Genomic DNA, 24,056 nt, shown 5'->3' with positions numbered 1-24,056 from the left:
GTTTACATGAGAATTACGATGAATAGTTACTTGCATAGTAAGGTCGATGTATGATAGGAGATTGTGACCTAATCATTATTGAAGCGAGTAAAAATTTCAAGAAATTAAGGGCCTGTTTGGCCATAAAATTTTTTTTTTTTTAGAATTTTTTTAATTTTTTTCGAAATCAGTGTTTGGCCATGAAAATTTTAAATTTCACTTGAAATTGAATTTCAGAATTTTTCGGAAATTAAAAAACTCCAGAAAGTTGTTTTCAAAATTTTCGCTTCAAAGCACTCACAAAAAATTAAAAACAGTTCCAAATTGTATTCATGTCCAAAAATAACTCTATTTTTCAACTTGAATATTTTTTTTTTAATTTTTTCTAGAATTTCACAATTCTTATATCCGCCATCTAGATAATTTTCTAGATAATTTAGTTTTATTTTATTAAATTTTGAATTTTTGATGGATAGAATTACTCATTATATATGCCAGTGGACGCGGTCGAGTAACAAATACATTGGCAGCGGAGACAGTCCACGTGTCATTCAACCACATACTCTCTCCCCAGTCGTGTGGACTGCAATTTTCCCTCCGCCTCCCCCTCACATAATATTACGGGACCCACTATTCATCTCCTCCACCGTTTATTACCTGACACGTGTCATTCAACTCATGGCACTCTCGTAAATAAACCCCACATTCAGGGTTAAAATTTCATTCCGCCATCTCTGACTCTCTAAAACCCCAATTTCCCCTTCCTTAGAGAAACCCTCTTTCTCTCGACGATGGCATTGCTCAGCCGTCTGAGAGCGGCGGCGCAGCCACATATTATTCGGTCATCTCTTCAGTCTTACGGATCAGCTGCAGCTCAGCTCGACTACGATTACGACGATGATTACGAATACTATGAAGAGACAAGTGTACGTCCAGTGGTAATGGAGGAATCTGAAGGATCAGTTCCACGAAGAGGAGTACAATGGGTGATCATGGGCGATCCTATGGCTCAGAGACACGTGTACGCCCAATGGCTTTCGAAGCTTCTAGATATTCCTCATATTTCTATGGGCTCACTCGTTCGTCAAGAACTTCACCCTCGTTCTTCCCTCTATAAGCAGGTTTTCATTTGTTTTATTTCTGTTTTTTTTTTGGTCTTATTGAGCTCTTAAAAGGAAAAAATTGTTCTCTTAGTTTAACTGGTATTAATGTTGACATATTATTTAGTACTCTCTCTGTTTCAATTTACATGATAGTGTTTGATTTGACACGGTCGTTATGAAAAAAAAAGACTTCTGAAACTTATGTCTAAAATAAGTCATATATATGTGTGATTATAAATCATTCCACTAAGGGTAAATGAAAATTTTGAAGTGAAATTGTTTCTAAATATAGAAAGGTATATTTTTTTTTGGGACAGACTAAGAAGGAAAGACAGAAAGAGTGTCAGATAATTGTGACGGAGGGAGTAATAGAAAGAAATGAGCTTGAATAGAGGGAACGAATACCAAAAGATTCATATAATTGATCCCTACTAGTTTGAAATTGAAGTATATAGGCTTGTTTGAGCTGGTCTTATCTCTCTTTTTCATTAGCAATGGCTAATGAAAAAAATTGTACTTTTAGTTGTTAATTGGTCTTATTTTGACAGATTATTTAGTATAGAAAAAAATGAGCTTGAATGGAGTAAATGAATATGAAAAATCCATATTTTGGCCCATACTAGTTTAATTAAAGCATAAAAGATTGATTTAACTGGTCACAGTTTTGTTTATTACTTTCTCTGTTTCAGCTTTATAAAAAATAAACTAACTTTCTCCAAAGAATATCGATTTCAGATTAGAGGGTCGAAATCATTTAATTTTTGGTGAGATTAAGACATTGAGAAAGAATAAAATTTACGTAGTCAGAAATGATGAACTCTAAGTCCCAAATTTTTAGTCAGAGTAATTGAACGTGCAAAGATTCTGTTTGGCTTCTCAAATAGTAATTTGTCATATAAAAATTGAGTACAGGAGTACATTCTTTTGTTGTAAGATAGTCGCGCATTAGTCTTTTGTTTCTTTTTATTTGTTTCACCCAATAAAACCTCTCATTTTTGTTATGAAGATCGCAGAGGCTGTAAATCAGGGAAAACTTGTTCCCGAAGATGTTATATTTGGTCTGTTGTCAAAGAGGCTAGAAGAAGGTTATTGCAGGGGTGAAAGTGGATTCATCTTGGATGGAATTCCTCGATCAAAGATTCAAGCTGTAAGTATAGCCTCCCTCTCTGTGTGGACTTAATTTTAGTGGCATCTTCTTTTTCTCGTTATCTTCGATCTTTCCATTTCATTTACACTAGTTTCATTGAACAGTTGAGTTTCTTGGGATGCACAAGCTTCCAGAAGTTAAAGTCCATACTGAACATATTGATCGAACTTTGTAGCTTTGTTCATGGTGGTGTTAATTACTTAGTAAATAAATAAACATTTTGAAAATCTAACCAGTACCTTAGATATAATTCTTATAGTCATTTCAGTTCAAGTTTTGTTTTGAGATTTTGAATTAACTGGTATATTAGTTTCAGCATTTAGTTGGTCTTTTAGCTAACAAAATAGCAAATTTACATGTAAAAGGTATGGAGGGAGTAATTGATGAGAAGAGTCCGTAAAAGATTGGTGTTTGCTACTTTCTGAATGCTGTTTCTTTATCTTGAGATAGATAGTGTTTGGCCAAGATTATTCACTTTGTAGTAATCTGCATTGTCTAATAATAAACAAGTGTATGAAGTGTTTATTTTTACTTCTCTCAGATTTTGTTTGAAAAGGACTGTTATTTTATGTTATTTTTTATGATTCATGTCGAAACATGTTGGATTTACATACTCTTCTCATTTATTCCTGCAGGAAACCCTGGACAAAACTGTGGACATAGATCTAGTTCTGAATCTTAAATGTGCTGAGAGTGGGATGTCAAAGAAAGACAAAAGTACTGGGCTTTATTCACCTCTGGAATTCCTTCGCAGGACTTCTGGAATTAATATGAGTCTTCAGTCAGAGGGTGGTCATTTTAGGCCTTCAAGTACCATGACTGATGTTTCGAGAAAGAAGCTGCATGTGCATGCTGAGCAGGTACCCATCCGATTTCCTGAAATTTTACAGATGGAAACACTAGAAAAATTTTGACGTCATAATTTGAGATGAACAGAATTGTAGGTTGCCTCTCTTAGTATTCTTGATGAATAGGATTAGAGATTGCCTTTCTTAGCATTCTTGATGTGCAAGTAAATACTATTTCCTGTTGAATCACACAGATGCAAATATGCATGTACATCATCTGCCAGTATACTGAGTACCTGATTGTTCGTTGAACAAACCATGCTGAAATTGTTTAAATGGCAATGCCATATTGTTCTTGAGCTCTGGCATCTGTTGGCTCTTACCTGATCTTCTTCATGTGCTTTTACTTTGTTCATGCCGATATCTTAAACAAGTTAATGTCTCAAAGATGATTTTGCATCTATCCTACTCAGCTATAATTATGTCAGTACCCTGGAGGTGGCAGTGCATGTGATCAACTTTTTTAAATACACAGTTTGATTTTCTTTTATATATTAGAGCTATAAAACTAATTGCATGATCTTGGTTCAAAATTTCCTCAGCTCTCATGTTCTTGCTAGTCAGCATTCTAAATGTGGTTGTACAGAGTCATAACTCAGTATTTTCTCGGTTGAACTACAAAATCAACTAATACGCAACATCATTCTGTTTTATGTAGATCAAACCGCTAGAAGAATACTACAGGAAACAGAGAAAGCTCCTTGATTTTCAAGTGGCTGGAGGACCTGGAGAAACATGGCAAGGCCTTTTGGCTGCTTTGCATCTTCAGCACAGGACTGCAGTTGGTTCTACACAGTTGAGTGCAGGATGCTAATTTGATTTTCTGCTGATCTTCATTCTTTTTGGGAGCATAGTAGGTATAGGAAATATGAGTGAACAAAGTTTAAGTTTTGGGCGGGAATATGCATAATTTTGTTTTCTTTTTTGTTTAAAAGAGTTCAACCTAGTTTTATCTGCCAGAAGAGAGAAACATCAAGATGTGAGCATCAGACAAGCTTATAATACTCTCTCTATATAGATTTCTACAAAGCTTATTTTTGGTGAATGCTTGTGTTGTGTGTAATACTTCAACCCCATGGAAATGCTACGTTTATTAGCTCGTGCTGTGGCACCCAAATGAATCTTGATTGTGTCATGTTCTGCAAAGTTTGGCTATTTTTTCTATTAATGGAGCTGTAAAAAGCTGCACACATTGCGCTTCAATCGTACTTATTGTATCATCCTGATGTTGATAATTTGAGTTAGACATGCCAACTCTTAACAAAAATAAAAATTTCTTGCCATCTGACTGTGACACTGCTCTTATCAAAATCCAACTTCAGTAATACCAGAAATTGAACCAAAAGATGATTAATTTGTTTCTAAAAGTTGAGTTCATGTATTTGAAAACTAGATTAAGAAAACTAACATGCAACTTTATAAAGTAAACAGGTGTTAAAAATTGAACCAAAAGATGATTAAATTGTTTATAAAAAAATTCGGGTTTAAGTTAAAAAAAAAGTTACTTGGAATCCTTGAATAATAAACAGGTCCTCAAGAATTTTTTAGTCTAGAATATAAATATTTCCTTCCTAACGGACAGAAGATTTTTGAGCTTGTTCATACGTAAGATATATTCTAGTTTTAAGGTAGAAAATGAGAAGGAATACAGCAGTTGCGTTAGCTGCAAATATTTATTAACAGAAGTAAAAAGAAGGCAAACATTCTTTTTACTTTATAAAGATAATTACTACAGATCAAAATCATAATTCACTCTTTATCCATACCTCCCTAAGGAGTTGATACCTCACAGCATTTCCATCAACATTACCTTTCAATATCCTACTGGATTTTGCAAGTGGTGAAGTTTCAATGCCCTCAGAAATGATGAAGTTCATATCCATTTGATCGAGCTCATCATCGCTTGTGTATGACTTCTTGAGCACTGAAGATCCGATCCGTCTCAGCTTAGAATGGCTACTAATGTCACCTAATAGACTATCCACTGAAGCTGTTGAAGGTGGCTTATATGCTATAGGAGCTGCTGTGCAGGGGTAGCTCATGACTGAATCTTCTTCCGCGTCAAAAGGATCCTAATGAGAAAAATATCATAAGCAGAATCTGATTTACAAAGACTTGGTTCTAGCATGACAAAATGAACAAAGTCAAAGAGATGAGCTTACCTCTGTGTTAAGAGCTTCAAGTACACATTCAGGTATTGGATCAGGGCAAAACTCATCCGCGACAAAAACATTAAGAACCCTTCTTATTATAATTGGACCAAATGTGGGACAGACCTGTAGAGAGCACAAATAAGGGGAAAGAAAAATACAAGCACTCGGGCTGCAAAAATCATGATGCTTTCAAGGTTTTGAGGACAAACCTCTTTTCTTATTGTCCTACTTAACAGCATATCCTTTGGAAGCATCATAAGATCACTCAGTGCGTCGAGGAGATAGAAAGATTTGGAAGATGTATCATATTCTTCACTCCCATCATCATCATTATCTGCTCTATTTTCATCGTGTAGTGAGTTCCCAACAAGGTCAGTGAGCCATCTAGACCAATTCCCTATCTGCAATCAATGTGATTTAAAAATCATCATCATCATATATATATATATATATATATATATATATATATATATATATATAATCAACGGATAAATACTATCTTAGAGTTTGCAGAATGTGACTTAAAAGAAAATTAATATGGTGTAAAAATTGGTAAAAGAATGAGGGAAGAAAAATAAAGGAGAGCGAAGGGTCGGATTTGGAAACCTGGAAATAAGGAAGTCTAAATATTAGTATGGCACATCTGCTATGAACAAAAAAATGTTTGTTTTCTTGGGGTAATAGGGGAGAGAAGTGACAAATGGCAAAATAACCCGTCAAGGTAAGCAGCAGACTAACAATCATATCTACATTTTAGAACACTAATTGAAAACGTTCAACCATGATCCTTACCGCATTTTTCAGTTGTGCACCTGCCCCAAAGCTAGCTTTTCCAGCTGGAATGGGAAGCACCTCGGCATCACTGATGGGATCTGATATAGGATCTGAAGGCATCTCATCAGCAGACTCTCGAAGGATAGCATTGAACATAGCTACATCCAATCTAGCCACACATTGTTCCATTATCTGGTTTCAAGAACATTTATCAGCAGCAAAATGGACCAAAATCTATATCATAGTTTGAACTGCATTAAACCCATCCAAAGAAAGACAGGAAATGCTGGTTCTAACATAAGCAAATCTACTTTTCTTCAGTACAAGGAAGTTCGTGTTTGGTAGTCTTTTTTAACATATGACACTAATTAGTATATGAACTAACAACTACTTAATTAGTAGTCAAATTTTCTTGAGAAGTGAAACAAAGACAGATAATAACATGTTATGATTACGTAAATAGGAGCATGTACAATATGGAAGGAAGGGTGGGCCAGACTGTACCAATTTAGAGAGCAAACGCAAACAGCCACATTCGTGTCCGCCAGCTCGAACAGGGCAAATCCTATCACAGGCATCTTTCAAGGCTTTTTTCCAAAGATCCAAGGAAAAATTTACATGCTCTTCAGCACCTGAACTAGACGTCTTACTGCAAACATTGTTTATCTCGGAACCCATGCTATTACAGATTGCGGTTGCAGCACCAGACTGCATATGTGGAATGAGAGTCTGAAGAAATAAATAAATGAATAAAACAGAGTTGAGTTAGCTGATAGGTTACTGATTCTTCAGATTCAAAAGCAATAAATGACATCTTTAAGATTCATTTTGTGCACCTGCCACCAAATAGATTCAATGATGCGGGAGAATATCCAAGCCTCTGCTTTTTCAAGTGCTCTTATAAATGTAACAGGGTCCTTCCAATTGCCTAAACTATCACAAATATCATCTTCTACACCGTTGCTAGAGTGAGATTCCCACTTAAGTGGGGAAAACTTCTTCTTGTCCGTGACAACAGAATTTCCAAGCATAGTTTCAGTAGAAAGAGGTAACTGCTGCTGCCCATGGAATTTGGTTATAGTTGCTCTCAGCACCACTGAATTTGATAGCCAGAAAGTTAACCTGTGGTCAGAAAAAATAAGTGAATATCTAGAAGAAAAACAAATAACTGTCTTGTGCATGTAGCTTAACTTCCTTCCGCAAAACCTTAAACTGAAAAGTACCTAGCAACATCATGTCCACATGCTTTTGCAATCAAATATATTCCAGAAATAGCACTTTTAGCAGCACTTCCCCTTTTCAATACGGAGGTTTCTTTACATGCATGTAGATAGAACCTGGACAGGCGTCTTGCCGGAGCATGGACCTTATTCATGGAACATCCATGCTCAGCAACAACTGAGTAAAGGCCAACTTCAATAGCAGCAGCTTCTCTCAATTCTCCTTCAAGCATCTTTACTCTTTGCTCCAACTTATGGATTTTGCTTTCCAAAAGAATGTTTGTTGTGTCCCTTGGACTCGCTTTTTGATCTTTTCTCTCATTGCTTGAAAAACCTCGAGCACTTTTCAGAGTGTCTTGTACTAAAAGCTGATTACTTCCGACAGATCCGTCACCCCTATTTGATTCTGGTGATGACCTGACTGACATTACATGCTTTAATATCTCATTATCGGGGGTACTACTCTTTGCTCCGGAACTGTCCCTGTAAGCAGAAATTGCATGAGTTTCCTTCAAATCATGTTTTACAGTATCCTCTTCTGAATAGCAACTGATTGACTCATCGTTTTTGCATTGCCCTTCATCTTCCATAGGTTCTTTTCCTTGTTCATTTTGCTGATAACCCTCACTGTTTTCACCATCAACAGAACCATTTTTGGTAACCGCAGCTCTTGCATCATCACACAGCGAATTTACAGGTGGAGTGGAAGTGTTCTCTTCAATTTCACTATCGGAGAAATTACTAACTGTGCTCACAAAGTTATTGTTATCATCTGTGATATGCGGAATAGGACAGGCTTTTTCAGCTGGATCTGAGTTCTGCCGACTGGATTGTTCATTAACACTTTCGCCATTGACCGGTATTTGTTCCATACATTGTACTTGCTTGTCCTGTTTGATTATCATGCAGGCATTCTGTGTCTCCTCAGTTATATCACTCACATTTGATGTCGAATACTGAATGCTACTACAACCACCAATTTTCTTTGAAATCCAAGCCAGATCAGAGGACAAATCAGTTGAGGAGTGCGACAAACTTCCATTCAAACTAGGTAGAGATTTTGTCTCTGGCGTCTCGTCCATATTTGCAAGCCTTTTCTTATAATCAAGGACATTTTCGTCTTCATCTCGTCGAGGGCTACTTTTTACTCCCTCGGATCTATCCTGCAACCATATGCTAGCTGGCTATCAAACTAGCTGAGATATTCATAACATTGGAAAAACAATATAATACAATCACCAAATGTTACAAAGATGCAAACTTGTGCAGAGTGCATTTGATTTAAAATGCATGCCGTGGCAGTGGACATTGCATCTTATATAACTATAAAGAAGTAAACATACAAAGAAGTTAAGGGGATTCGACATCTACTACATATATGAACCCCCTTCCGCCCCCTGGCTCCGCCCATGCATAGTATGTAGTGAATGCAAAATTGCTGCAAAAGGACTTATGTCATGCATTTTGGAAGTAACATAAAGGAAGAATACCATTCAGATATAAATGAATGCACAAAAGAGGGATATTGATAGAAAAGTAAGCACTATACCTCTTCTTGAGGGGGTGAACCATAGTTTGATTCGTTAGTTGAAGAAGAAACAGGCACTGATAAATGCGAGGAAACATCATCATCATCATCATCAGTGTATGAAGCAAACTCAGCTTCGTCAGCATATTCTTCACTCAGTAATCTAGAAAGAGAACCATTTCGGTCCATTGAAGCTTCTCTTTTTAACTTGTCCCTCAAGGATGACCTCACACGACTCCTCTCACCTATCTGAATTTTCAGGAAAAGAAGAGGCTGTGCTGTGTTCCTATAAGTTCGCTTGCAGTTAATAGGGGGACATATGCTCAAACTCTCTCTAACAACACCATAATCTGCCAAGTCAATGATCGCAGTTCCTAAAAGTTGACCTTTCACGGTCTTATCACGCCGGGGTTCATACAAGTGGAATTCTACGCAATTCTTTTGGAACGCGTTTCCGTCTCCACCTTTAAGCGAAGTTTCTCTTAGTAGTGTCACGGGAAGTCTAAATGACTCATTGAATTCAATTCTCCCGTCACCAATACCAGAACCAGTTCCCGACGATGGAACAACTTGATTAGTAGATCCAGAGTGCTTATCTTCGTGTTCCCATTCGATTAGAACAGCACGGAGCGTTCTCAATGAATGCGACGGTGGCCAAGGTTTAATCTCCTTAATATGGATTAGATATTCGACTTGAACTGAGGGGCTATTCCTAGTTCTGCCCTTCAATCCCAAAACCATGATTTTAGAAACACAGATAAAGAATGGTCTTCAATTGAGCAATATAGGCCTGCACAAAATGAATACCAAACACCTCTTCAAGCTGTATTATAAGAGCAAAAGATTCCAAATTTAGACTAATTTCATTCTATCCTTTTCCCACATGCACATTGCAATTGAACCAAGTAGCATTTTCAAGTTAGTAGAACTTCTAGAATTAAATGATTTCACATATTTGAGCCGTGGAATCAGACATTAATACTTACATAAGGATAGGCTGCCTACATCACACCACCTTGCAGCGCAGCCCTTCCTCAAACCCTGCGTGACCAGAGGCGGATCCAAGATTTAAACCCTATGGGTTCAACTTTTAAGGGTTTTAGCATTGAACCCATTGTATTTCTAAAGTTATGGGTTATACCTACTATTTTTGCAATTTTAATGAATTTTTACATATAAATTTTTGCTCTGCGTCGAAAGTTATGAGTTCAATTGAACCTGTCGGTAAAGCACTACATCCGGCCCTGGCGTGAAGGCGGGATACTTTGTGCACCGGACTGCCCTTTTATACTTAGAAACTCGAGTTATTCATTAACAGTCCTTATGCTTGCACATGCTCTATGTCCAAGCAACGCCTCTTTCTCCTTCACAAATCAGTTCCCAATGACTTCATAATTCTAACTTTTGAATGCTTAAGTAAATTAACCACATTTTAGAGCACATTAAGTACTACACACAAGATCTTAGACAGGAAAAAAAAAAATGTTGCAGAATAAGAAAATCAATCTAAGGAAAGAAGAGCAAACAAACAATAGAAGGAAAATCAGATGTCCTCTACAAGACTTTTGTCACCACAGAAACAATAAAAGCATATTGGACAGAGAGTGAACACCTGAAGTAGCAGACTGGCAAACTAACAGAGCCAAATGAGAGTAACCCCAGCTCGGACTAAGAAAAAAAGACTAAACAGCAAGGAGGTAGTAACAACTAAAAAATGTCTCCATTAATATCAAGATTTTCACTGGAAAAATGAGAAAGTTTAGACTTACATAGAACACAACACCAGAAAATCAAAGGAATGTGAGAAAAAGGAAGGCCAAGATGGTTGTCTTTACACAGCAAAAGGATAAATGATTAATCAGTCATGAGCCCGTGAGAGACAATATGAGTAAAACAACCAAAAAGCACAGGTGGGGTTGTTTTGAGTTCTTGAGTCTGTGAGTGAGAAGTGCAGAGTGAGCAGAGAAAAGAATGTCTTTTTCCTATTGATAATGGGAATTAAATTAGTATACTAATAACTACTCCCTCTATTCACTTTATGTAACACAATTATTAATTGAAGTCGAGTTCTTCTTTGATTGAAATTTTTTACGTGACTTATAATAATTTTTTATATAATTTTATTAATTATTAAGTGATATGTAAGTTTTATTTTAAAAACTTTGAAAGTTTTTATGTTTTCCATTGATCAGAAATAACTTCTCTACATTCAGGGTAGGGGTAAGGTAGGCACACCGATGTGTATGAGTGAGAGATCACTGGATCCCGTAAACTTCAACCGAATATATATATATATATATATATATACCTTGAAAATGGTTAATATAAAGCAGCTGGCACCCTGAATACTAAACACTGGTTGAGCAGAATAATATGGCCCCGTCGCGTAAAAATTCTAATTCCGCCTCTGCTTGCACACTACTCTCCCCAGACCTCACTTGTAGAATTATATTGTTGCTGATGTTGAAAGTTTTATGTTTGCATTTATACCGAAAATTAAATAGTTTGACTGTCGTACATCGAATTATGTCACATAGATTAGGATAGAGGTAATAATAAGTAGTACTCCCTTCGTCTCATATTATCTGTCATGATTCTCTTGCACACATTCCTTAAAAAAATTAATTAGGATGAGATTTTGACTACTTTACTCTTATTCATGTCTTAATATTTAATCTTTCTTCATTAGTATTTGAACAAAGTTATCCATAATTGAGGTGTTTGTAGTCTTTCACGGATAATTAGTACTAAGGGTAAAAAAGGAAAAAGATAATCAATTTGTCTTAAGCTTTTAAAGTGACAAATAATTTGATATGACTATTTTTAATTACCACGATTGATAACATAAGACGAAGGGAGTAATTAAAAAAATGGAAAAAAAAAAAAACAAAGATAGAGTGAAGGAGGGTAGGTGGGTGTCGTGTTCTTTAACTACTTTATTCATTTGGGTTTTAACATTAAATGGCTTTTTACGTTTGTCCAAAAGTAGAAGCTGTAATCACAACATACAATGATAACAAATAAACAAATAATCTTCCGTTCACTTTTAATTGTCACGTTTACTAAAAATAAATTTTTATTTTGACTGATCACTTTTCACATATAAAGAAAAAAATAATTTATTTTTTCTGTTTTGCCCTTAGTATTAATTACTCATTTTCCAATCTATTAAGACTATGGACAAATTAATATGAGTATTATGGTAAATTATATACTTTATTTAGGAAAATAAACGATTAGAGTGAAGACTGAAAAGTGAAGAGGGAATTAGGAAAATAAATAACCCTAGTATATACTTAAGGGTAAATTAGTAAATTACATCATTCTTATTGGGTTATCGATTTTTACCCAATAACAAAAATGCAAACCGAGCCCGAACCAATAACCCAATAAAAAAAAAATTAACCTGTTACCGACCCGTTAACCCAATAACTCAATACCGATAACCCAACAAAGAATTAACGGTTCGGGTTATCGGTTTTACCCGATATATGCCCACCTCTAGCTGAAGGTCCACAAAGATGGAAGAGAAAAGGTTTTAATTTGCCCATTTATTATTCGAAATTGCTCAATTTACCATCAATTTCATTCATACAATTGTCGTTCGCAAATTTGTTTACTTTTTTCTAATGACAAAAATAAGATTAGACGACGAATGTAGCAACAACAACATACCCAGTCTTATCCCATATCATGAGGTTTGGAAAGGATAGTATGTACGGAGACCTTACCCCAATTTTCTGAGGATAAAAAGGCCGTTTAGACGAGTGTAACAGTAGACAAAATTACTCAATTCAAGAAAACGCAAGAGCAAATTTAAATATTTTTAAATCAAGAAGTGGAATGAACTTATTGATGATGAGAGTGGGGTATGCCTAGGATTGTAATTTATTTGGTTTTGGACGTTTCCACCGACTTTATAGATTTATAAAACTTACTTGTGAAATTTGGGTGGTACGTTAAATAATTGGAATCAAAAGGTGTCAATATTCGTATGATATATTTCATCTTTTTATTGAATATTCAGTTCACGAGGGAGCAATACTCTACAGTGTACAAAATAACCTTGTTTAGAGATTTAGAAAAACTCTTGTTCAAAGAACCTCTAATTTGTTTCAAAAGACAAATAGATTTAGGACCGTCCTCGTATAAAATACCAAAATCAAATGTATTAACATATCTAATTTTTAGATATTATCAATATATTATCTTCTTCCTTTTTAAATAAACACGAAAAGTGAATGCTTAATAACTAAATTATTCAAATACCAAGGTCCCCAAGTGGGCAGAAGACAAAACTGCTACTAATAATCTCCTTTTCATTTTCGCTAATTACTAGGAGGACCATTTTATCTCGATTTTGGAGTCACGTGTTACACAGACCATGCCTTTATTGAAAACCACGAAATACTTAGTAGTCTGTTCACTTTTGACTTTTCACACTCCTTAAAAAATAATAAATGAAATGCATAATTTACTATGATACTCATATTAATTTATGCATATTTTATTAGATTTGAAGAAAATAATTTGAAATGAGTAACAAATACTGTGGATATAACAAGAGAAAAAAAAATTGTCTTCCTCTCGTAAAGTTACAAGTAAAAATGAAAATCTATTTTTAGTATACATGTTAAGTAAAAGTGAACGACGGGAGTAGTTATTGCTCTTAAATTGGAACATACTTCAAAGGAACTTGCGAGCTTAAAGAGGGTAATTTTGAGTATCTATAGATTAGCTGTTGGCACGCAAGTAAGCTCATCACTCACCATTAGACCATTCAGGACTAAATCATGAGAGTTGGTTAATTGAGCCGAGGGTCTCCTGGAAACAGCTTCTCTACCCTTCGGGGTAGGGGTAAGGTCTGCGTACATATTACCCTCCCCAGACCCCACTTGTGAGATTATACTGGGTCATCGTTGTTGTTGTATACCACGAACCACACTTTTTTATAAACCGTGCCCGACCTTTATGAATAATAACTAGATGGTCACAAAATAATGAGGAGGTAGGATTAAATATTGACAAACATGGTCGCAGAGTTAAGAAGGCAACTCGCAGGGGGGGAAGGTAGGAACCATTTTACAAATTTCATCAGAGACAAAAGCAGCCAAAAGGGCCTATGTTTTAATATGCTGAAGATTCAGCACATCTATCAGTAAGAGCTATAGAACAAGTGTGTCACCATGTCTGGGGAGCCTTTTGCAGAAATGCAACTCCCCGTGAAGGACTGATTTGCGGCTTGAGCTGTGTCGTGGGCTACATGTCAAAGTTCCGCTACATGTCAAAGTTGCACCTTGTGCGATAAAGTTAAGCGATTTTAGCAATCTAGAAAGCTGCAGGAAATGAGTGTTTGGATTGAGATGCAATTAGCAATCAGCATTTAAGAAGTGTCAAAAATCTGGACACAGGCAACTTACACTCAAATTCGACAGAGAAATAGAGAATGTGGTGGGGAAAAGGGAAAATTTTGTTTCAGCTACAGCAGATGTAGTAGAACTAGTGACAGAAAGAACGAGAGGGAGATGAAGTATTACCTGCATGAGAAAATAGATTTCAGCAATGTCTTTTGGAGTCAGTTGAGACGGATTCAAGATATGATATAACAAGATCAGCTGCATTGCATCCAGAAGATAATGCTTTGCCAACTGACAATCCCCCCCTGTGGTTACCTAGCATTACAGGAGACATGTTTGTTAGAGATATAGTAGATATGCCCTAGATCCAATATCATATTTGATGATTTGAACATATTTTTGTGAACATTATTTGATATAAAAATATATGGCATTTGATATTCTTTTATCATAGTTATTTTTAATTGTTTGATTAACTTGATAAGGTCCTTGATTAAATTTTGAGACTTGTCATCGTGATGGAGATTATGATAATGAGAGTAAAGTTTCTTATAATTTAATCTAAATTTGTTCTTGATCGTAGGATTATTAATTTGGACATTAGTAATCCGGTTAGATCAATATTTATGTGATCGTCTTTATGGATAAAGATTAGTTGATCTCATTAACTAAATCACATAGATAGATGATGCATATAGAGATATGATCATTGAACCGACTCATTGGATAATTCCTAATGGTTAGAATTACCATAAACTGTCAATAGGATATTTTCTTGAAGAATGTGATGTAAAAATTTCCTTTGACCTGAGATCGTCACAGTAATTGACAAGTTATTTATTGTGCTTTGATACTAGACACCTATGGCCCTAGGGCGATAGTTGAAAAGGATATTGGGTATGATTAAATACTTGTAGAATTAGTGATTGATCAAGATGGAATCTGTCAACCCTTGGTAATGAGTTTAAGCTCCATGTTGTGATGAATTATAAATGACCAAACTAAGACCTTGGTCAGGGCAATTGAATGAAAGAAAAAATGAGTTTCTTAGGTCATTCAATAGTCGATTATATTTGACATGAACACATAGTTGGTCGCCTATTAGGATTTGACAGTTGAACCATATCCTAGGGTGATCCAGAGCTATAAGGACAGAAGGAATTACTACATTATTCTTCTACTGGTTCTTGAGAGTAAATTGTATACTTCATGCTATCCGGTTGTTAGGGAGTGTTGCTAGACGCCACCCTTGATTAGTATATTGATGTGATCAATTTACTACCGATTTAGTATTGAACCTGTGGGGTCGCATACTAACGAGTATTCTGATCTTTGCTAAAGGATTAATTAACTTATTATTTGATAATTAAATTAAGGAATTTAATTAGTCAAATAGATTTAGTTATTAGTCCAAATGAAATATTATTATACTCTTTGCTAGCACAGAGATTATAATTAATATTGTGAACGAATTGAAGTTTTCTATTTGGAATAGAATAAATTATATCTCTTGGTTAAAATATATATGTGATATATATAATTAATATTTATTTGCACAAAGTGTGCATATAGTATATTAATAAAAATTTATTTGGAAATCCAATTTAGAATTGGAATGGATAACAAAGTCCAAAAGTGGACGTGAGATTAGCTCAAACCCATTAAGAATGGGATTGATATTTTTTAATATAAAATATTAGTTAATTTTCACAATCCAATCCGATTTGGAATTGAATTGGAACGTCCTTAAAGGACAAGCCGACGCACGTTTCCGATTAGGAATGGTATATACGTTTCTCCAATGGAAAATTCCATAAGTTTATTTTTGGAATAAATTTTTACCCTAAGTAAATCATTACCTCAACCAAATAGGAAAAGGGTTTATAGGTGATGCTACATAAAGGGTGATGGAAAAAATTTGCCATATAATTTTCTTGAAAAGAAAAACCACTTTGTGAAAGTGAAATTGCAATACAAAGCCAAGAGAGAAAATACAGTTACAAGAAAAGTGTTTCTTGTTCTTCTAATTTGAGTTGAGATTTTTGAGAAAAATTTCAGCACAAGTTTTTCGTTCAATTTGTTCGCGGGTTTCATTGATCAAAGAGTTGATAGCAAGGATCAGTTTCGGTGTGGATAGACATAGAGTCTTCGCACTATCGAAGAAATTTTGAAACGAGACTCTCTTCACCAGGTACGTCTTAGATCCGATCTTTGACATGTAAATAAATTTTAAACACGAAAAGATCTACCTAGGATTGTTATTATCTTCCGTTGCGTGTTAGGAACACCTATACGCAATCCTTCAATGTTAAAGTAGTGCGGCAATAACTTTTTTTTAAACTGGGGACTAAGATCAGTGGAAAGTCTGCTTCAGCTTTCTTGCCAAGTAAATCAATATGAAGGCGGCATATGCTAGGCTAAAGAATTCTATGAACATACTTAGCTTTTACTAAGTTATAGGTTACATGATACATCACCTCTAGCAGAGAGTACAGTGTGAACCTTCCTCGTCAAAAAGAAGCTGCATCAACGGGGAAAAAATGGAAGATGCTATTTCAAAGAAAGAAAATAGAAGTTTTACCTGCATAGAATAATCCAGGAAGATTTTTCTCCATTTTGTCAATTGCATCTAGGACTGAATCATAGTTATGCCCGTACAATGGAAATGCTTTACTCCAGTATAGATGACTACAATTAAAGAAATAGCCAGCATTTCAGAATCTCAACCTTCTAAAACCAAAGCCTACATATGCTGAATTACGTCAGCTATATACTAGGAATTCACGTACTTCACATATGTTGGCTCTCCCTCAGCACCCAACAGCTGCTTAAGGTCAGAAGTTACTATCTCTTTCAGCTCAGTCCTGTGAATACAGGAATATAGCAATTTTACATGCCGAAACATCATCATTAACGTGTAGTAGGAATAAAGTAGAGCAGATTACAACAAAATTGAAAAAGTTTAGAAACCTTGAGGCTTTTGCAAGTTCTCTATTTCGGCTTCCACCAACAAAAGTAGTATAGAGATAAACATTGTTTGGTGCCCGATCTGGAAACATCATAGAAGAGAAGAGGGTGCCTGCATGCAGTTCAGAAGTAATGAGGGACAACAGTTTCCAGTTGCCTATATAATTTTTAATCTAATACGTACGCATTACCTAGTGTCTTGAGACCATGTTGTTGCTCCTTGGAAGGTACAAGAACCCCAAAACCCTCAAGGGGATACTTTACGTTTTCCCTCTTAAATGTGGTTATAACAACAGATAGCGGTACATAATCAACCTGCACATCATATGGTCAGCTAGACCGCAACAGTGCCAATGAACATAACAGTTCATACATATATACACAGTACATAACATATAGCTTCAGATTTAGTCCTTCATATAATCTCTTCTCAAGACACAACGAAGGAAAATAGGAGTCCAAGTAGATAGTGCTTGTGCACCTTTTTCCTCTTGGAAATGAGACCGACTTACCTTGCATGTTCACTTTTCAAAGCATTAACTGGGGAAATAAGTGCGTTACCATGTGGAAACACATTTTGATTTGTCGAAAAGAGGTTAATTTCACAAAACAAGAATGTCTATACTATACGTTAACACCAAAAAGCCACACAAGCACAAACCTCAGGAATAAAGTTGAGTAGAAATGGATTTCCTCTCTTAGCAATCTTCATACTCTTAACATCACAGAGTGGGGCCTAATTTACAGAAGCTTAGTCAATAACGGCAACATTTGACATCTGCACTGGACTCAGGTATTTGTGAGTCCGTCATCACAAGAATTGAGCAATCACATGTCATGAGACTGAGCTTGAGTGAAGCTAGTTGTACAAAAGCAAATACAAGGACTCAATCATTCCAGTTTCTCACCGTCATAATTACAGCATCAAATGATTCTTCTTCTGATTGCCTTTTGTGTGGAGAGGCAGAAATAATTGACCAGCTATCTATCGCAGAGTCCTCAGTACAGCTACAAGATAATTCCAGAACTCTAGAGTTTAGTCTAAGTTCATCTTCTCTGAGATCTTTGCATATTGCATCAGTAAGTGTCTGCAAAGCATTTGGATGAGATAACAATAACATGAAAGATGACTAACAGAAATCATAGGATCAAGGTTCTAAAAGACATCAGTGATGACAGTAGTTGACTGCTCATTTTATCTAGCTCTCACCCAAAGAATTATAGATTATCATTAAGAATAATTTTTTTATGAATAACAACGCCCATTGAAAAAGACTAAGAGAATTGGGTCGAAGTAGTCAAGTTTGGTATATCATCCCTTATACCTACCTCTTATGCTTAAATGTAAGAAATCACGCAAACAGGGGCAAGAAATGCAACTCAGAACTAGTGTCTGAAGTTCATGTTGTAATTTTAGACGAGTCATCTCTGGCGCCAAATGGATGGGCGGCGCTCAGATGATACATGATGCATAAAAAATGGGGTTATGATCGTTTAAATTTTCTGCCCTTTACCTTCAATGCATGAGGAAAAAGAGAACTAACGTATACTTACTTGCATTCCGCCCAAAAAGGAAAAAGATCCCCGCTGGCGCTTCTTATTTGCTGAAGTTTTGGGTGGCCCTTGCTTCTTTTCATTTTTAGGGGATAACTTAGATCGAATAGCTCCAAGTATGACTGAGCCAAACCTAGCAAGTATTGACAAAGTGCCATAAGAGGGCTATTTGCATGATAAAATGAATTTCTCAACAAACTGCATTCTCAATGAACACAACGATTTTATATTAGTCCTCTGCTGGTGGGAGGTAGGAGGTATCTTAGTCGAGGTGCTAAAAGTTGGCTCGGACACCACAATTATAAGAAAAAAAATTAAGAATTTTACAGTAGCACCCATGCAACTGTAGGACAAGAAAGCAAGGAGAATGATTGCCAGCCCATGTGATGGCGGAAATTTGGAAGTACATACCTTTTCTCTAAATTCCACAACTCTGGAAATGAATGGTGCATCTGTATCAGAAGGAAGAGATGAAATTGAGTCATAGCAATAATGATGTCAGATAAAAAGTCATGATCTTAATATATGGCTCATGAAACAAACTAGCTAGATACCAAGTTTAAATTGTCCTCCCCCATTTTACTTTTTATACTTGAGTAACTATACAAAGGTATATTGACCTCATTATCTTATCCTCTGATGTTTGTTCAAAGAAATATAGGATGGACAAACAAGTGATATAAATGAATACTCACTGAAAGCGAGTCAGGATCACCACCACACGTTCCAGCAACAAAAGGGTCAATTAGATAGTCAACAACCTAGCAGGTAACAAATAAACAAATGGATGTTCATGTATAGCTGATCTTAAATTAAAGTTAGCAAGATTTTCTTTTGTGATGGACTGTCAGAAGATTCGAGGAACATAGAGATAAAGTCAATCAAAGGTGAGGAAAGACCTCCTTTCCAAAATGACGCTGGAAGAATCCACTGACACTGCATATAATACGAAAAAGCACAACCAGGTCAATTTAACTTGCCTATATGATTTATTTGGAGATTGAGAAGGCATACTGGACAAAGAAAATGTACTTATCACTACGTGCAAGAGCATGCGAATCTGATGCAGCTAATAAGAAAATCACCATCAGCATGTAGATTATGAAACAGATAACATGTCCATGCAGAATTGCTGCTATAACAACGGGGAGAGGCTAGATTTCAAGAGGACTGAATAATAGAAAGCGCATGCACAATACTAGCTCAGGTAGAATATCTTGTGCATTTAGAGAGAAAAAAATTCCTTTGAATTCCAACACATCATCTGATCATAAAAGCTGTAAACTCAGCAGAGTGAAATATATAAGCAGTAGGCTGAAGACCATTGAAATGTATATGAGGCCAGAATGGGGTGGTAACATGTCCCAAATTTGACAGCAATTGACTTCTGGGTGCTGCAATATGGACAATCTTATACATTGAAACTAACACAAAAATTGGACAGAGGAAACCAGTTTCAGTCTGCAAACTAAAACCGAAAGTGTGGAATTGACAGATGCTCTACAATTTGAGAACTCAAATTGAAATTCACATGCAAATTTAATTTTTTGATTATCGAGAATAGCAAGTATCTACTACACAATTATTAAAAGCTTTGGACCTCCAAGATTTCCCAACAAAAGAACTATTAAACATGAAATAAAGTAGCATCAGAAAAGCATGGAATTTCATGGAGAGGTTGAACCGCGTCATATACCTTTCATGTGAGTCAGACACCTGGGAGAGCTTTTTATTCTTCCATAATATTGGTTCCAGAAGCATCTGAAGCTGCAGTTATGAAGATATTTTATAAGACAATATGCTTGAAAAATAACCATCATTGCTTACAAAAGAATAGAAAAAAGAAATGAGATATAAAGATGAAAAACGAATGTACAGATGGTTATACATTTTTATCAAGGTCTTCAGTGCATTATTCACTGTTAATAATTACTTTACGTCCGACGTGATGACACACATTGAATTCAAGCTGTTATGGGCTGCGGGTGTTCCTCTACTCAGCAAAAAGCTATATACTATTTTGAACTCCAAAAGAAAACTTCCAAGGTTGAATCCGAACTTCAGAAACCAATATATTCGGAATATGATACTCTATCCAGAAGTAGTGTGTCTAAATCACTTAGACCAACCACATTAGTTCACTGATATTTAGGTCTACATGTCAAGAAATCACCTAACTGGATAAACCATTTTTCGAGACGAAACATTTCATGATATTTCCTAGATTAATCAAAAGCCCCAACTGTATTTACCTCAACAAACTGTTGATTGATAGAAATGATCACCTAAAGGTACATAGGCTAAATTGCCAAAGTTACAATTTTAATGAAGCCAAAGTTACAATTATTAAACTTCTTAATAATTTTGCAGGCAGTTTACGATCTTTTATTTTGAAATAACTAGAAACTCTAAAAGAAAAAATAGTACGACAACAAAGAATTTAAACTGCATTTTACAGGCAGTTGAAGGGATCTATACAGAAGTTTTATTGCTTAATACAAGAAATAAATTTTGGCGCACGACTCTAGCTGAGCTATGGTAAAGATCAACTCATGGCTCAAACAGGGTTAACAAGACTTGAGGATATGCAATTGCAACTCACATCGAGCCACATATGATGTTTCACAGATACTTCTCAAAGGAGCAATTTGAAAGACAAACATGAACATGGCAAAATCTGTATCTAAATCAGAAAAGTTGGATGACCAACATACCTTTGATCCAGTGGAAAGAAAATTGCTTTTGATCAGATCAATTGGATTTGAAGGTAACTGAAATTAAAAATCAAGCTTAGGACATGATTAATCATAAAACTCCAAAAGAACCATATCAGAAGAATGGAAGTGACACTGAGCAGTGCAGGAACATGCAGTTAAGCTTGCCATGGACCAATCTTACCAGTACAGGAGTACCATTTCTGGCAATGTAGCGCTTGTTTTGTGAAAGTGGCTGCACAGAGAAAGATTGGAGAAGCAGTTCAGGCATTCAAATTTAGCCCATATAGAACCTGAGCTTGAAGTCTAAATTCGTCAAAGCTTTCGATGTTCTATAGCTTATCCAATAGGACAAAAAATGAACCAAAGACTTCTTTTATGAGGTAATGACACAAAAAAGCAGAAAACCTTACAAATTGTTGCTTTTCTCGGAGTCCAAGAGAATCAATCAAAAATGTAACATCACCTTCACTTTCAGTCTGCAGAATGTCAAAAGCCACTTCTTTACTATCATCAGAACAGAATATCTAAGTTGGAAACAAAGAATCCGAAAGTCCACTGACATTCACAGAATTTAAATGGAAAAGTAGGAATTAACAGACCATAGTATTTGCCCCTTCATCCCATATCAGGCCATCTTGGCTCACGCTACGTAACTTCCCTCCAGCTTTCCCTTCTGCTTCAAATACTGTCACATTCAAGCCATGGATTTTCAACTTGTATGCTGCAGCAAGCCCACTTGAATACGAAATAAGTTAGCGGCATCTTGAAAGAATAACTTGAAAAGTAAAGGATCAAAAAGGAAAACAAAAATTAGAAAATGATAACACATTATATTGCAACACCATTTTAACCTCAAGAAATAGAACTCAACAATAACATTTAAAAAAACTAATGACCTCATTCTGTCATAATGAAAGGCCTCGATTTACTCTACCATGGTTTTTAGAAAAGAAATGTTTACTTTGAAGTGAAACATGTTACCTCTAAAATTACCGACTTAAGATTGGTGTTTCAGCTAAGTTATATCCATTGACCATATACAAAATTTGTTCAGTGTCTTTAACCGATTGTAACAGGGTTGGGTTACTAAACTCATGCGTCGTCTCTTAATTTATCTGAATGTTAATTTACAGCATCAATCTATAAAAACTAAACCTTTTATAATTTACTACCAAAAGAGGTTCAACAGCAATATGATCTGTCAACATCGCTTCAATTAATTATCAAATATGAGGCATCTAATTATATCGTAAAACTAAATAACTTTGAAGTTTGAATGAACATAAACTTGCATTCTTAGCTATATTATCCATGAGCAATGACAAAAGATTAGTAAAACTCGGTAAAATAAACTTTTTCTTTAATTATCAGTAAAACTAGGTAAATTTAACTCATGAGATGGAACAATTGCAGGAACTAGAACAGCAGAACATGCAAGACAAGAGTAATTTACGGAATATAACAATTGCAAAAGCTACAGATGCAAAATTTGAAAGAGAATAGACCAATTGCAAAAGCAACAGAAATGAAATCTGAAAGAGAATAAAACAATTGCAAAAGCTACAGAAGCAAATTTGAAACAGAATTGTAAAATCAACAAACCTGACGCCTGCACCAATGACTGCGACTCTCTTCGCAGAACCTACAGAAAAAGAATATTTTTTCCTTCAATTTTGCTTGGAGTATAAATTACAAATGAAATTATATGGTATGAGAAGGGAAAGAGAGATTTACTGTGTTTATCTTCTCCGGCAGAAGGAGCCATATCCTGGTTTCGATAATCTCCAAATGGGAAGTGAACACGAGCTGAAGTAGCTCATACTATAAGGGGTCGTTTGGTAGATTGTATAAGAATAATGTTGAATATGGTGTATTAGTAATGCATGTGTTAATAATGCAAGCATTAGTTATGCAGAGATTTTTTTTTATACATTGTTTGATGCGGTGTATTAAAAACTAAAATGCATTGCATAATTTTAAAAAAAAAATTAGTTGTTTACAAAAATGCCCTCTATATTTTTTAGTTTTAAGGGACTTAAGGACAATTTGGTCTTTAGACATACTAATGCATGCATTGATAGCTTTGGTATTACTAATACTATGGTTTTGCTATGCATTAGCTATACACAGGATAATACCAAATAGGATGTATAACTAATGCTTGTATTAGTAATACATAGGTTGAAAAAGTGTACTAAACAAGGTATTACTAATACACAAAACTAATGCAAGCATTATTTTGTGTTATGCACTCTACCAAACGACCTCTAAGTCTTATTCGGGAATTCCACTAATGGGGTATGAGGAAAGTAGAATGTACACAGACGTTACCCCTGAGACGGTTTCCGAAAGACCCTCGATTCAAGATAATGAAAAGAGACAATAAATCCGTAACAACATCCAGAAAAATAATATCAGCATCGTAAGAGACAACGAATAAATGGAAGGGCAATATCAATACTATGGACAACGAAAGAAAAAGAAAAAAAATAGTATGAACACAACATAAGCCGCTAGCAGTTGTCAGACTAGCCGGTACAAATAGGAAAAACGATCGATTACCCCCTAACCTACAATCCTAATGCTCGACCTCCACACCTTCCTATCAAGAGCCATGTCCTCGGATATCTGAAGTCGCGCTATGTCCTGTCTGATCACCTCGCCCCAATACTTCTTAGACGTTATCTACTTCCTCTCATACCTACCAAA

General features: G+C 35.5%; 3 protein-coding genes across 6 annotated transcripts; 1 reads left to right on the top strand and 2 right to left on the bottom strand.

The window, feature by feature from the left end:
- Nucleotides 1–749: 749 nt before the first annotated feature.
- On the top strand, nucleotides 750–4,122 carry LOC104239348 (probable adenylate kinase 7, mitochondrial). The gene is made up of 4 exons (XM_009793965.2): nucleotides 750–1,100; nucleotides 2,089–2,229; nucleotides 2,865–3,089; nucleotides 3,736–4,122. The coding sequence occupies exons 1-4, from the start codon at nucleotides 771–773 to the stop codon at nucleotides 3,889–3,891; spliced, it is 852 nt and encodes a 283-aa protein (XP_009792267.1). The 5' UTR covers nucleotides 750–770; the 3' UTR covers nucleotides 3,892–4,122.
- Nucleotides 4,123–4,714: 592 nt separating this feature from the next.
- LOC104239349 (uncharacterized) lies at nucleotides 4,715–10,761 on the bottom strand. Of its 3 annotated transcripts, XM_009793968.2 has the most exons (10): nucleotides 10,522–10,728; nucleotides 9,739–9,793; nucleotides 8,774–9,542; nucleotides 7,228–8,387; nucleotides 6,841–7,126; nucleotides 6,509–6,733; nucleotides 6,023–6,196; nucleotides 5,440–5,631; nucleotides 5,240–5,353; nucleotides 4,715–5,149 (listed from the first exon to the last, which is right to left on the bottom strand). In XM_009793968.2, exons 3-10 carry the CDS (start codon nucleotides 9,491–9,493, stop codon nucleotides 4,820–4,822), a joined length of 3,201 nt encoding a protein of 1,066 aa, XP_009792270.1. In that variant the 5' UTR covers nucleotides 9,494–9,542; nucleotides 9,739–9,793; nucleotides 10,522–10,728; the 3' UTR covers nucleotides 4,715–4,819. The 3 variants fall into 3 exon arrangements, with proteins under 3 accessions (XP_009792270.1, XP_009792268.1, XP_009792269.1); XM_009793966.2 differs by lacking the exon at nucleotides 9,739–9,793 and having other exon boundaries at nucleotides 10,522–10,761; XM_009793967.2 differs by lacking the exon at nucleotides 9,739–9,793 and having other exon boundaries at nucleotides 10,365–10,728.
- Nucleotides 10,762–13,739: 2,978 nt separating this feature from the next.
- LOC104239350 (protoporphyrinogen oxidase, mitochondrial) lies at nucleotides 13,740–23,181 on the bottom strand. Of its 2 annotated transcripts, none has more exons than XM_009793969.1 (19): nucleotides 23,082–23,181; nucleotides 22,950–22,989; nucleotides 21,947–22,082; nucleotides 21,758–21,823; nucleotides 21,529–21,579; nucleotides 21,345–21,401; nucleotides 20,327–20,397; nucleotides 19,530–19,566; nucleotides 19,326–19,391; nucleotides 19,042–19,082; nucleotides 18,631–18,763; nucleotides 17,985–18,164; nucleotides 17,738–17,812; nucleotides 17,268–17,391; nucleotides 17,080–17,188; nucleotides 16,899–16,973; nucleotides 16,691–16,797; nucleotides 14,290–14,424; nucleotides 13,740–14,088 (listed from the first exon to the last, which is right to left on the bottom strand). In XM_009793969.1, exons 1-18 carry the CDS (start codon nucleotides 23,110–23,112, stop codon nucleotides 14,309–14,311), a joined length of 1,515 nt encoding a protein of 504 aa, XP_009792271.1. In that variant the 5' UTR covers nucleotides 23,113–23,181; the 3' UTR covers nucleotides 13,740–14,088; nucleotides 14,290–14,308. The 2 variants fall into 2 exon arrangements, with proteins under 2 accessions (XP_009792271.1, XP_009792272.1); XM_009793970.2 differs by having other exon boundaries at nucleotides 13,961–14,048.
- Between the last annotated feature and the right edge of the window lie 875 nt (nucleotides 23,182–24,056).

This window comes from Nicotiana sylvestris, chromosome 9, assembly GCF_000393655.2.
Source record: "Nicotiana sylvestris chromosome 9, ASM39365v2, whole genome shotgun sequence".
In the NCBI taxonomy this organism is placed as follows: Eukaryota; Viridiplantae; Streptophyta; class Magnoliopsida; order Solanales; family Solanaceae; genus Nicotiana; species Nicotiana sylvestris.
This window is presented reverse-complemented; position numbering and strand designations above follow the sequence as displayed.

Coding starts and splice junctions, on each gene's coding strand:
- LOC104239348 (XM_009793965.2), top strand. CDS start 771: ATGGCATTGCTCAGCCGTCTGAGAGCGGCGGCGCAGCCACATATTATT. Junction 1,101..2,088: donor GTTCTTCCCTCTATAAGCAG/GTTTTCATTTGT, acceptor TTTGTTATGAAG/ATCGCAGAGGCTGTAAATCA. Junction 2,230..2,864: donor CTCGATCAAAGATTCAAGCT/GTAAGTATAGCC, acceptor TTATTCCTGCAG/GAAACCCTGGACAAAACTGT.
- LOC104239349 (XM_009793966.2), bottom strand. CDS start 9,493: ATGGTTTTGGGATTGAAGGGCAGAACTAGGAATAGCCCCTCAGTTCAA. Junction 7,127..7,227: donor TGTGGACATGATGTTGCTAG/GTACTTTTCAGT, acceptor TTCTGACCACAG/GTTAACTTTCTGGCTATCAA. Junction 6,197..6,508: donor TGCGTTTGCTCTCTAAATTG/GTACAGTCTGGC, acceptor TCTTGAAACCAG/ATAATGGAACAATGTGTGGC.
- LOC104239350 (XM_009793969.1), bottom strand. CDS start 23,112: ATGGCTCCTTCTGCCGGAGAAGATAAACACA. Junction 18,165..18,630: donor CCTTTTTGGGCGGAATGCAA/GTAAGTATACGT, acceptor AATGCTTTGCAG/ACACTTACTGATGCAATATG. Junction 17,813..17,984: donor TTGATGCTGTAATTATGACG/GTGAGAAACTGG, acceptor TCTGTAAATTAG/GCCCCACTCTGTGATGTTAA.